Source organism: Lucilia sericata, unplaced genomic scaffold, assembly GCF_015586225.1.
Source record: "Lucilia sericata isolate MDLA Ls3-8-SP2 unplaced genomic scaffold, ASM1558622v1 Contig000166F_arrow, whole genome shotgun sequence".
In the NCBI taxonomy this organism is placed as follows: Eukaryota; Metazoa; Arthropoda; class Insecta; order Diptera; family Calliphoridae; genus Lucilia; species Lucilia sericata.
In genome coordinates, this window is record NW_023994195.1 from 30,492 (window position 1) to 45,542 (window position 15,051).

At 31.6% G+C, this 15,051-nt stretch overlaps 1 protein-coding gene across 1 annotated transcript; it reads right to left on the reverse strand.

Moving 5' to 3' along the window:
* Positions 1 to 9,409: 9,409 nt before the first annotated feature.
* On the reverse strand, positions 9,410 to 14,219 carry LOC119601457. The gene is made up of 2 exons (XM_037952398.1): positions 11,651 to 14,219; positions 9,410 to 11,391 (listed from the first exon to the last, which is right to left on the reverse strand). Exons 1-2 carry the CDS (start codon positions 14,022 to 14,024, stop codon positions 9,692 to 9,694), a joined length of 4,074 nt encoding a protein of 1,357 aa, XP_037808326.1. The 5' UTR covers positions 14,025 to 14,219; the 3' UTR covers positions 9,410 to 9,691.
* Positions 14,220 to 15,051: the final 832 nt, after the last annotated feature.

A 15,051-nucleotide genomic window follows, 5' to 3' on the forward strand; every position in this document is an offset into this window, starting at 1 on the left:
TCTTAACAAGACACTCTTCTTTTCTATGTGAAAACTGTCTTACCAATACACTGTTCTATATAAAAACTCTCTTAACAAGATACTTTTTTATATGAAAACTGTCTTAACGAGATACTTTTCTATATGAAAACTGCCTTAACAAGACAGATTTCTATATGAAAACTATCTTAACAAGATACTTTTATATATGAAAACTGTCTAGACAATACACTTTTCAATATAAAAACTTTCTTTACAAGATACTTTTCTATATGAAAACTGCCTTAACAAGACAGTTTTCTATATGAAAACTATCTTAACAAGATACTTTTCTTTATGAAAAGTAATTGTACAAAGCCCCGTTAGCATCCCTAACAGAATCATTAGACAGCTTCTATCAGTCTTTCAAATTAAGTGTTTGGTCATAACGTCTTTAATATTTTGCAATCCATTCTACTATTCCATAGCTAGCTGATGATGTCACAGATTCTCTCGAACAACAACCTATAATAGTGACAAATGATCTAGCTAGTTCGTTCGCAACATCATTATGACGTGCCAATGCTATAACTATTGACATAAATTGTCACAACCGACCCTAGATCGATATGATTCCGTATGAGTTCCATTGCATTCTATATCGCTAGGATCTCTGTTTAAAAGACACTACATTCGTCAGGGGATCTGAAGGATATAGCTTTCTAGCTACAAGGCTAACCATTTATTTTGGCAAACAAATTTCAAACGCGTTGTGTTGAAGAAGATCTAAATCCTGCTAAAATTGCATTTACGGTGAATGGATAACGTTGCCAAGAGATGTTGATCGTTGACCTTTATAATGTAATGGTTAGCATATGGTTTCAACATGATGGTATCACATTTCACTCAATTGGTCGCCCTTATTATCACACGTTTTAAAAGCAAAAGTATACTTCTCTAAGGTATTAAACTGCTCGGAACCTGAATCTGTCCTAAATTAAAAGAAAAACATGTTTGGTCATATTTGAGACGTTATTTATAATGTTCGCCGTATGAAAGTCCAATTTTTCGAAATAAAGGTCTGACCTTAGTTATATGTTCTCCCTGATTCAAGTTATCAAAAGCTTCAAGTGACTATATCTCAGCAAGTACAAAAACAGGCTTCAATTTTCATGATACGATATCTCAAAAACTTGATGTGATGGAGAAAGCCTATACTCGGTTTCAGTGTAGCTCAAAATTAGAAAAGTATTTTTTTGGGTTAAACATTTATTGGTTTGTATAATTTTTGTGGAAATATCTTGAAGACAGAGTTCATGTAGTTCTAATGGAATCGGTTACAAATTTTGATTAAAAAGTCGACATCTTTATGTTATTGAAACAAACAAATTGTCATTTTGTATTCTCTTTTGATTGGGTCTAAGTTCGGATTCTAATTTAAATGTTTATTGCAAATTTTGTTAACTGAGTTGTATGTTACTGTTCTTATATCAAACTACAAATTTTTTAAAATTTTTCTGAAATCAAAATTATTAATTTAAACCTAAAATATTACATTGACTGATATGCTAATGCTCTGATAAATGACTATATGTTCTCTACTATAATTGATTCAATATTTTATATATTAAACAACAACAATTGCCATGACATTTGTATTATCTAGAGAAAATAACAAACAAACTTTTATAAGAGAAAATCTTTTTAATTTCACTAAACAAAAAATCACAAAAAATAAAACAAGCAAATTCCTACAAAACAATAAATTAATTTTTAATTAAAAATAATTATTAGTTTTTAAATATTAAATAAACAAGTAGTTATATAAAGAAACCAAGAAAAATTTTAATTTGTTTTGTAAAAAAAAATGTTTAGAACATCTTATGGTTTTGAAACAATAAGAAATTTTAAGCAAATTATTATAATAAACTAGAAGAAATAACAATAGAAAAATGTATTGTTATTTATTTAAATAAAATTAGTAAACGGCTGTGATTGTACACTCATTTTTATTAAAACAAAATCAACAACAATAAAAGAAATATTAAAAGAAAATTGTTCACAACAAGAAAACATAATTGGAAATTTGATTAAAAACTTATTATGGATTTTTAAAAATAACCAATTCTTGAAATATTTTAAAAATAGAAAATAAAAATGAAAATCAAAGAAGAATTTAAACACAAATTTAGTTAAACTTAACAGGCAAACTAAACAGAATTAAAAATTGCATATTTTGCTTTGTTGACATTTGACCTAGAGTGTAAACTAGAATGTAAACTAAACTGAGACGTTTATAATTCGGTCTGGTATTATGATTAGTGGGGAAAGGTTTTTAAGTAGAATTATAATATACAAATGATTAAGTTCTTTTTCAAAATTGAAATTATTGTTTAAATTTCAAAATAAAATCACTAAAAATAAAACTTTACTTATTTTAAGTTAAATTTTAAATAAATTACTATAATTGTTTTATTAAACTCTATTAAATAAATATTTGTTTGTTAAATATTAAACTAAATTTAGTAATTATTTAGTAAAAATTTAAAAAAATTATTTAATTTGTAAAAAAACTTCCGTTTCTTTGTTATTTAAGTTTTTTTTCCTTTAGTCTAAATAATGTAAATTGTATTAAGTTTTATTTTTGTATTTTTAAATTAATTTTCTAATGTATTTAACCTCACTTGTAATATATAATTTTTCTACAAAAAACACACACATTCATTATTAAACTTAATTAATTAAAAATAAAATAAAAACAAAACATTAATAGTTTTCCTAATAGTAAATTATATTTAAATAATAATAGAGAAATAAATAAATAATAAATTCAACGCAACATATATTCTAAAAAAAAAAAATATATAATTTAGTTGTAGTGCAAATAATTGAAAATGTAGTTGATACAATATTAAAGTAAAGAAAAAAAAAAAAACAAATTGTTAAACATGAACAGAAAACAAAATTTGAAATAAAATTAAATAAATGTATTTTTACTAAACAAATTTAAACAAAAATTGTGTACATTTTACTTCTACAAAAAAGGCACGGAAAATTGAAATTTTAAAATATTGCTAACTTATAAGAAAAATATTAAACTATAAACTATCCAATAGACAAGACTAAAGACTAGAATATATGTAGACTAGACGATAAACTAGACTATAGACTAGACTATAGACTAAACTAAAGACCAGACTATACTCTAGATTATAGATTAGATTATGGAATAGATTATATACTACACCATACTATAGACTAGATTATAGGGTAGAATATAGACTAAACTAAAGACTAAATTATAGACAATAATACAGACTAGACTGCAGACTAGATTACAGACTAGACTATAGACAGGCTAGACTATAGACCAACTAGACTATACTATAGACTAGATTATAGACTAGACTATAGACTAGACTATAGACTAGACTACAGACTAGACTATACACTAGACTATAGACTAGACTATACACTAGACTATACACTAGACTATAGACTAGACTAGACTATAGACTAGAATATAGACTATACTATAGACTAGACTATAGACTATACTATAGACTAGACTATAGACTATACTATAGACTAGACTACAGACCAGTATATAGACTAAACTAAAGACCAGACTATAGGCAAGACTATAGACTAGATTTTGGAATAGACTATAACTACACTATACTATAGACTAGACTATAAACCTGTATAGATTAGACTATAGGCCTATATAGAGTAAACTATAGACTAAACTATAGACTAGACTATAGACTAAACTATAGGCTAGACTATAGGCTAGACTATAGACTAAACTATAGACTAGACTATAGACTAGTCTATAGTTTAGTCTATAGTCTGGTCTATAGTCTAGTCTATAGTCTAGTCTATAGCCTAGTCTATAGTCTAGTCTATAGTCTAGTCTATAGTCTAGTCTATAGTCTAGTCTATAGTCTAGTCAATAGTCTAGTCTATAGTCTAGTCTATAGTCTAGTCTATAGTCTAGTCTATAGTCTAGTCTATAGTCTAGTCTATAGTCTAGTCTATAGTCTAGTCTAGTCTATAGTCTAGTCTATAGTCTAGTCTATAGTCTAGTCTATAGTCTAGTCTATAGTCTAGTCTATAGTCTAGTCTATAGTCTAGTCTATAGTCTAGTCTATAGTCTAGTCTATAGTCTAGTCTATAGTCTAGTCTATAGTCTAGTCTATAGTCTAGTCTATAGTCTAGTCTATAGTCTAGTCTATAGTCTAGTCTATAGTCTAGTCTATAGTCTAGTCTATAGTCTAGTCTATAGTCTAGTCTATAGTCTAGTCTATAGTCTAGTCTATAGTCTAGTCTATAGTCTAGTCTATAGTCTAGTCTATAGTCTACTATAGTCTAGTCTATAGTCTAGTCTATAGTCTAGTCTATAGTCTAGTCTATAGTCTAGTCTATAGTCTAGTCTATAGTCTAGTCTATAGTCTAGTCTATAGTCTAGTCTATAGTCTAGTCTATAGTCTAGTCTATAGTCTAGTCTATAGTCTAGTCTATAGTCTAGTCTATAGTCTAGTCTATAGTCTAGTCTATAGTCTAGTCTATAGTCTAGTCTATAGTCTAGTCTATAGTCTAGTCTATAGTCTAGTCTATAGTCTAGTCTATAGTCTAGTCATAGTCTAGTCTATAGTCTAGTCTATAGTCTAGTCTATAGTCTAGTCTATAGTTTACTCTATATAATCTGGCCTATAGTCTAATCTATACACGTTTATAGTCTAGTCTATAGTATAGTGTTATAGTCTATTCCAAAATCTAGTCTATAGTCTTGCCTATAGTCTGGTCTAGTCTATAGTCTAGTCTATAGTCTAGTCCATAGTTTAGTCTATAGTATAGTCTATAGTCTAGTCTATAGTCTAGTCTATAGTCTAGTCATAGTCTTTTGTCTATTCCATAATCTAGTCTATTATCTAGTGTATAGTCTGGTCTTTAGTTTAGTCTATAGTCTAGTTTATAGTCTAGTGTATAGTCTGGTCTATAGTCTAATCTATAGTGTAGTCTACAATGTAGTCTATAATCTAGTATATTGGATAGTTTATAGTTTAGTCTTTCAATAGTCTATGGGACAATTTGTTTTGTACTTTAACACCTAAGAAAGTACTATAGACTTGACTATAGACTAGACTATAGACTAAACTATAGAAAAGACTATAGACTAAACTATAGACTAGACTATAGACTAGACTATAAACTAGACTATAAACTAGACTATAGACTATACTATAGACTAGACTCTAGACTAGACTATAGACTAGACTCTAGACTAGACTATAGACTAAACTATAAACTATAGACTAGACTATAGACTAGACTATAGACTAGATTTTAGACTAGACTAGACTATAGACTAGACTATAGACTAGACTATAGACTAGACTATAGGCTAGACTATAGACTAGACTATAGACTAGACTATAGACTAGACTATAGACTAGACTATAGACTAGACTATAGACTAGACTATAGACTAGACTATAGACTAGACTATAGACTAGACTATAGACTAGACTATAAACTAGACTATAGACTAGACTATAGACTAGACTATAGACTAGACTATAGACTAGACTATAGACTAGACTATAGACTAGACTATAGACTAGACTATAGACTAGACTATAGACTAGACTATAGACTAGACTATAGACTAGACTATAGACTAGACTATAGACTAGACTATAGACTAGACTATAGACTAGACTATAGACTAGACTATAGACTAGACTATAGACTAGACTATAGACTAGACTATAGACTAGACTATAGACTAGACTATAGACTAGACTATAGACTAGACTATAGACTAGACTATAGACTAGACTATAGACTAGACTATAGACTAGACTATAGACTAGACTATAGACTAGACTATAGACTAGACTATAGACTAGACTATAGACTAGACTACAGACTAGACTACAGACTAGACTATAGACTAGACTATAGACTAGACTATAGACTAGACTATAGACTAGACTATAGACTAGACTATAGACTAGACTATAAACTAGACTATAGACTAGACTATAGACTAGACTATAGACTAGACTATAGACTAGACTATAGACTAGACTATAGACTAGACTATAGACTAGACTATAGACTAGACTATAGACTAGACTATAGACTAGACTATAGACTAGACTATAGACTAGACTATAGACTAGACTATAGACTAGACTATAGACTAGACTATAGACTAGACTATAGACTAGACTATAGACTAGACTATAGACTAGACTATAGACTAGACTATAGACTAGACTATAGACTAGACTATAGACTAGACTATAGACTAGACTATAGACTAGACTATAGACTAGACTATAGACTAGACTATAGACTAGACTATAGACTAGACTATAGACTAGACTATAGACTAGACTATAGACTAGACTATAGACTAGACTATAGACTAGACTATAGACTAGACTATAGACTAGACTATAGACTAGACTACAGACTAGACTACAGACTAGACTATAGACTAGACTATAGACTAGACTATAGACTAGACTATAGACTAGACTATAGACTAGACTATAGACTAGACTATAAACTAGACTATAAACTAGACTATAGACTAGACTATAGACTAGACTATAGACTAGACTATAGACTAGACTATAGACTAGACTACAGACTAGACTATAGACTAGACTATAGACTAGACTATAGACTAGACTATAGACTAGACTACAGACTAGACTACAGACTAGACTATAGACTAGACTATAGACTAGACTATAGACTAGACTATAGACTAGACTATAGACTAGACTATAAACTAGACTATAAACTAGACTATAGACTAGACTATAGACTAGACTATAGACTAGACTATAGACTAGACTATAGACTAGACTATAGACTAGACTATAGACTAGACTATAGACTAGACTATAGACTAGACTATAGACTAGACTATAGACTAGACTATAGACTAGACTATAGACTAGACTATAGACTAGACTATAGACTAGACTATAGACTAGACTATAGACTAGACTATAGACTAGACTATAGACTAGACTATAGACTAGACTATAGACTAGACTATAGACTAGACTATAGACTAGACTATAGACTAGACTATAGACTAGACTATAGACTAGACTATAGACTAGACTATAGACTAGACTATAGACTAGACTATAGACTAGACTATAGACTAGACTATAGACTAGACTATAGACTTGTTAACTTGTTAATATGTAAACTTTGTTTAATTCAATAACTTTATAAATTTTGTTATTATTTTAATCTAGTGTTCATTAATTTTGTATATCAAATTTGTTGAAAGAAAATTTTCTTTACTTCTAAATAAAATTTAATTAAAGACAGAAGTCTTAAATCGTTTATTATTCAAGAAGACTAGACTATAGACTAGACTATAGACTAGACTATAGACTAGACTATAGACTAGACTATAGACTAGACTATAGACTAGACTATAGACTAGACTATAGACTAGACTATAGACTAGACTATAGACTAGACTATAGACTAGACTATAGACTAGACTATAGACTAGACTATAGACTAGACTATAGACTAGACTATAGACTAGACTATAGACTCGACTATAGACTAGACTATAGACTAGACTAGACTATAGACTAGACTATAGACTAGACTATAGACTAGACTATAGACTAGACTATAGACTAGACTATAGACTAGACTATAGACTAGACTATAGACTAGACTATAGACTAGACTATAGACTAGACTATAGACTAGACTATAGACTAGACTATAGACTAGACTATAGACTAGACTATAGACTAGACTATAGACTAGACTATAGACTAGACTATAGACTAGACTATAGACTAGACTATAGACTAGACTATAGACTAGACTATAGACTAGACTATAGACTAGACTATAGACTAGACTATAGACTAGACTATAGACTAGACTATAGACTAGACTATAGACTAGACTATAGACTAGACTATAGACTAGACTATAGACTAGACTATAGACTAGACTATAGACTAGACTATAGACTAGACTATAGACTAGACTATAGACTAGACTATAGACTAGACTATAGACTAGACTATAGACTAGACTATAGACTAGACTATAGACTAGACTATAGACTAGACTATAGACTAGACTATAGACTAGACTATAGACTAGACTATAGACTAGACTATAGACTAGACTATAGACTAGACTATAGACTAGACTATAGACTAGACTATAGACTAGACTATAGACTAGACTATAGACTAGACTATAGACTAGACTATAGACTAGACTATAGACTAGACTATAGACTAGACTATAGACTAGACTATAGACTAGACTATAGACTAGACTATAGACTAGACTATAGACTAGACTATAGACTAGATAGACTAGACTATAGACTAGACTATAGACTAGACTATAGACTAGACTATAGACTAGACTATAGACTAGACTATAGACTAGACTATAGACTAGACTATAGACTAGACTATAGACTAGACTATAGACTAGACTATAGACTAGACTATAGACTAGACTATAGACTAGACTATAGACTAGACTATAGACTAGACTATAGACTAGACTATAGACTAGACTATAGACTAGACTATAGACTAGACTATAGACTAGACTATAGACTAGACTAGACTACACACTAAATCTATATTTTATTGATCAATAATAAGAGAAAAACTCAGAAAATATTCTTTTGAGGCAATAATCTACTAAGACTATGAGTCTGAGGTTTAACCGTTATTTTAAAGTTCAAAAATTGGACTTTCAGTTCACATAACGAACTTTATAAATAAAGTCGCCTTTATAAGTAAAGACGCCTACCGCAATAGAGGAGCGTCCCTTCCTTGTAGCGTCCCTCCTTCTCCTATTGCAATGATCCCCTAGGTTCGTGTTTATAGTTCCGCTGCTAAGCATGTGGACTATTTGGTAAATACCTACTGATAAGGCAAATATTATCAATAATCAGCAGAATAGATAAAGCGTCTACAGGTAAATTCTTTAGTACAGCAGAAAATATGCCTTTCGGCCCTGGTAATTTGAAAGGGTCGATTGAATTGACCGTCCATTCTTACTTTTCCCTAGTAACTATATCCTCTATATAACTCGGGGTATGACTTGTCGCCACAGACTCAAAAGTCCCATTGGTCGTCAGCCTCAACTTCATTTGACAGACAATCCGGAAAAAGTGTTTCCATAAATAGAGTTAAAGTTTCAGAGCTAGACTCCGTCCATGAGCTCTAGCTCCTTTATAGGTAACCTATGACCTTTGGGTCTTTGGATAGTATCCGTCAGGTTTTTTTTGTTCAAATAATTATACATCATTTTTTTTTTATAAAATATTATATAGTAGTAGCACTTTAATTTCAACTTTATTAATTTATTTTATATCATTTAGCTTAAGTTAGATTTAATATTAATTATTATCTACAACTTACAACAATTAAATTACAATATTTTTTTAAAATATAATATGTTTTTCTTATTATTTAGCTAACGACTATGTCAACTATTAACTATATCATACAAAAAAATATATTTTAAAAACAAAATTTTCGAAGTCAGTTTTAAAAGAAATTCTTGATTTTCAAAATGAGTACATAATTTTTTTTAGAAATGTTTAAGAGAAAGATACTTTTGAAAAGAGAACTAATGATATAAAATGAAAAAAGGCGCTAAAAGGTTGAAACTTATAAACGATTAAAAACAATCAAGATTTCTCTTGTTTAATGGCGGATTCTAAGCACTCCGCCAAGGAGGCACTACCAAAATTATTATTGGTAAGAAAATCAAATTCGCTATTAGTGGCTAAAACCTTAGCCAAATCTTGGGGCATTAGAGTACATATGGTTTCTAAAGTAGAGGGCGTTGACGATTTCTCCTGTTTTTCAGCTATAGATTGACGTAAAAGTTTTTCGATAAACAAATGCAGACATTGAGCTAACACCGTCTGGGTCGAGGGATGATAAATCTTTGTATCCAATTCTTCGTGATTGAGTTTTATGTGTAAATCTTTACAAATATCAGAAACCAATTGACACTGATGTTCTAAGTGAGAAGGAGGTGTTAAATAAGTGTCCAAAGTAGAGGCACTAGGTAAAATATTAGAAGTATTATGATTTAAAGAAGAGTTTCTCTTATTATTCTTCGGTTCTTCCTCAGTTATGCCATCGATGTCTATTAACTGATGTTGATCTTCATGATATTCAAATTCCTCCAAAGTATGCCACACTTTATCTACCCATTTACTTACTTTCTGATGATCGGTTAGAGTGTCGTATTGTAGATTATGTTCTTGTTTCAATTCACTCTTAACCAGATCCATCAAATCTTTTTTATTGTTTCCCTCCGCTTCTTGTTGTTCACCCGGCTTGGGTAATGATTTAATGGGAGGTGTATAGGCATATTGTCGGGCAAATATAGCAATTTCTTTAGTAGACCAAAATGTTTCCTTAGAGGTGTTATTTAGACGCTGCAAGTCTTTGTGATTACGTATCAAACGCGAAATATTTTTGGCTCTTAACCACTCACAGGCTCGTTGTTTAAAGGCGGTAAGTGAATGAAATTCTTGCAGCGTATGACAGACAAAGGGAAAGACAGCTACTAAAGAATCTTTAGAGACTACTAACTTTAATCTTCTTAAGAGAAATTCAACGGCTGAACGTACAGTTGTAAACTCTTGACGCAGAAATTGTTTCTCAAATAAAACACGTTTCATTTGTATTAGCTGCAGAGCATTAATAGAGTTAATACGTTGCTGTTTAAGGCCAAAGTGAACCTGTGGCACAATCGTAGTGTTATTCGTTAATTGTGTTGGCGTAGTTGTTGGCTTAGTGTCTATCAAGGAATTGACTGCTGTGGCTGGTGGTGTTAGGGGAGTATTATTAAGTTTTTGTTGCTGCTGTTGTTTCAGCAAACTTATTTGTGGTTTCAGCAGTGAAACTTGTTTCTTCTGCTGCTGTTTGTATTTCATTTGCTGTGGATCGATTATATACAATTTACCTTCTTTTTGGAATACCAAATTTTTAGTGGCATTCATTGAGGGATTAGTACCATTGGGTTTTTGTAATTTATTTGCTACTGGTAATTTCAGCCCATTATTACTATGGGGCCTCATTGTAGATGGAGTTGATATTTGTCCCATCGTTCGTGTACTTGTTGCAATTGAATGTTGCAATTGCTGATTGTGTTGCTGCTGCTGTTGATTGTGTGCAGTTGTTACGGTGTTTGTATTCGTAGCCACAACTGTTGTTGTGCTAAATGTTAGAATTTGTGGTTTTGTTTGCATACTTTCAGGTACAATTTTAAAAATATTTGGTTTCATTGTCATGGCCGGCATCAGTTGTGCACCATTTGGTGATCTTAGCAATGGCGTAGTAACGGTATTTGTGATTTGTGTTGTATTTGTGACTGTAATGAAGAGAAATGAGATGTTATGATTGGATTTTTGATAGGCAATAAACTTAAGAAGCAAAATTAAATAATTTCTATAAAACAGATGTTTTGGAGGAAAGATTCGATCCTTCGAACTGAATGGATTTGTGGTAAAACTCGCAATCATTTGCGAGAAACATATTACAAAGGCAAACTAATTGGCAAAAAAGCCCAGAGTCCATGACGTCTTTAGAAAAAAAGTTTAAAAGTTTTTCAAAATTATAGCAATATTTACCTGTATTATTTTTCACTAAACTTGGAGCCATCGATATAAGTTTCGGTGCTACCGATGATGTACTCAAATTATGTACACTAGACGAAGCAGAACTGGCCGCAACTAACATTTGAATATATTTAACTTTACCCGTTGAATCGACCAATTGAACCAATTTCTTTTGTAAAATTTGCTTGGGAGCCGCCGAAGACAACGATGTTGGATTCGGCCTATTTGCATTCATAAATTGTGATGTTTTCGATGGGATATTGGAGGTTGAACTGCTATTAACAATAGGTAATATAGTTCTACGTACAGCTGAGGCAACCGAGGCCGCCGGCATGAGTATTTTACCATCTTTATTTAGAACCAAAGAAGATTTTTGTGTTATTGTTGAGCCTATAACTTGAGGGGGAATTGTTGTGGTTAGCGGTGTAGGTGTTAAGGGTCTGAGAGGTGGTGGTATGTTATTTGAAACTGTCGTTGTTGTATTGATGAATCTAACTTGTGTCGAGCTGTGGGGTAATCGAACAAAAGTAGTCATAGGTTTTGTGGTTAAAGCGCCATTGGTAAATATGGGTGTTTTAAATTCTCCTGCTGCAGCTACAGTTGTTAAGGGTGGAGCTGAAACAGTTATAGTATTGCTGGTTGTGGTAGGGGTAAGTGCTAAAGATTTATGTTCTATTAGCAGTGCTTCTGCCGTCACAGTATTGCTTGTTACGGTGGGAGTAATAGCTAAAGATTTTTCAGGAATTTTGGTCGTTTCTATATTGGTATTCTTTATTGCAGTTGGGGTATTAGCAAATGTTTTTTCGGGTTCTTTTATGGTAATATTTGTTGTAGTTGTAATATTCGCTATAGATTTTTCCGGTATTTTTGCTATTTCACACAAAGGTGGCATTTTAACTGGTGACTTTGGTTGAGCTGGTGAAAAAGCTTTACATTTCTCCGGACTAGGAGTTTTAAGTTTAACTCCCAATGGTTCGGTTACTACAACTGTAGGTTGTATTTTCTCTATATCAGCACTTATGGAACAGGGAGATGCTTCAATTTTATTAAGAAAATCTAATAAGTTGTCATCCATTAATTCTTCCGAACGGCTCATTAAACTTGTCTTTAGCTTTGTGGGAATTTCAGGTTTTTTCATTATTTGAGTTTCTGGTTTAAGTTCCTTTACTGGACTGGTAGATTTTACTTCCCTTAACCAAATTTCCAGTAAAGTTTCAGCACCCAAAGTCTGTATACCAGACAAGGTTTGATCTAAAATAATATTATGCACAAGTTGTACTGGTTTTTGATGAAATTCTGGATGAAAAAATAACTGCACACGTATGGGAAATTCACCCCAACCACGTCGCGACACTTGGAAGGGAGGTGTTTCTATGTCGACTACATCATTGGGACGATAGGAATGATGCAAATGAAAACGTATCTTTTTAACAAAATGTTCTATGGGTTGTTTCGTCGAATCTTTCGATTGCACATATACCAACCATTTGTGAGTTAGATTTTGCGCTTGCGATTTTATATCCCTTTCCACCTCATTCCCAATATACTTTGAGGTATTACCCACCACTATCAAATGTTTAATCTTATTATTAAGGCGAGCAGCATTGAGAGATTTTCCAGAAGGCTTATTAGCAATATTCTTGCCTTTCTTCTCTTGTTTAACACTAGTGGCTGTTAAATCTTGACTACTATTTGCATTATTCTGTGCGGCGGCATTTAACAATGAACTCACATTATTTTCTGTGGAATTTTGTTTTGAATGATCTATAACAATGCCTTGTTCCCGTATGATTTGCTTAAGTTTTCTTTCTTCACGTTTTTGTAGTTGTGACTTCGCACGTATAGTTTGCACAGCATTTTGAGCCGCCGTTCTTTTGGGACATGATCTAATAACTTCACTAAGATCTTTAGGCTTTTTGCCTATTAACTTCTTAATAGATGGATGTAAAGGCATTTGTGGTCCTTTATCTTCGCGTTCGAATAGACAATTGGGGCCCCGTAAGGTGGCAGCATCTGCCGCCGTCAGGGGTATTTCTTGTTTTTTATAATAGGCCGATACTATACCATAACGCAGCCGATCCAACAGGTGTTTAGCCTTTTCTAATCTTTCATCAATTTCTTCCAATTGTTGTTGTTTCATGACAATCTCTTTTTGGAATTCTCTTTCTATGACCTGTCTCACTTTATGTAAATAATTTTCATTTGGCGCTTCATTTTCTGTTTTAATCTCCTCGCCGGGCTTTCTTCGCTTACTTGCAAAATGTGTGCTACAGCCCGGTGTATCATCGTCCTCCTCTTCCTCTGCTGTTTGTGATTCCTGTTGAGGATAGTCTGGATCATGATATTCATTGTGTTTACGTTTCAAGGGTGAGTGTCTGCTGAACATGACCGCCTCACAAAAAAACTTCTAGAATTCTTTTTACACTCTCTTCAGTACACTTAATTGCACTTTAGCCTTTTTTACAAAAATCGGCCAGTGCTTTTATTAATTTGGGTTTTTTTTATTATTTTTTAATAATTTATAGATATTTTTAATTAATTTTCACATAAATAGTAAATATTTCTACTTTTTAACAAAAAAAATTTTGCTTGTACTAAAAAAATGAAAACAAATTGAAATGTGTCAATCTGACAGAGTTGGCGGTGTTGCCACATGTTCTTTGCACAAGAAAAACTGTTGCTTTTAAAAAGGCGTTGCAGGGGAATGTAGTGATAAATGGGACAGTTCAAAAAAGATCAATGGAACAAAAACAATAACTTTTAATAGAAATTGAGAGATTTAAGACATTTTAATTTAAAATTTTAAGCGACACGGCCACACATCAAATTTGTTTGACTCAAACGGTAAGTTTTTTTATTGTGTTAGTGTAAACTCACATGTATATATGCGGTTTGAGTTTTTTTACTAACACTATCAAAAAACTTACCGTTTGAGTCAAACAATTTGATGTGTCGCCAAGGCGCTTTAGTGTAATTGATACCTTTTCAAAAAATATAAAAAAATTATTCATAGAATCATATTGTGTGTCCCATTTGTAAATAGATTGTAGTAATTTTTAGAAACATATTTTGAAACTATATAATTTTATGAAAAAGCAATCAGAAATCCGAAAGATAATTTTACATTCCATCGTCAAAATATTTTTTTTTTACTGTAAGTTCATCCATTATAAGTGAAACATTTTAGAAAAAAGAAGTGAATATAAAAAATTATAATTTGAATGGTATTATTTTTTATACTTTTTAATTTTTACAACTTTTTATTTATAACACTGAACTTGTTTTAATTTATTAAAATTGAAAAATATACATTACAAAATAGAATATGAATTGTCAAAATCGAGTGCCGCTTATGACGGTCGTGGGTTCGATCTCTCTACAGACTCTGATAAGGGAACACACAACAGGCCGCA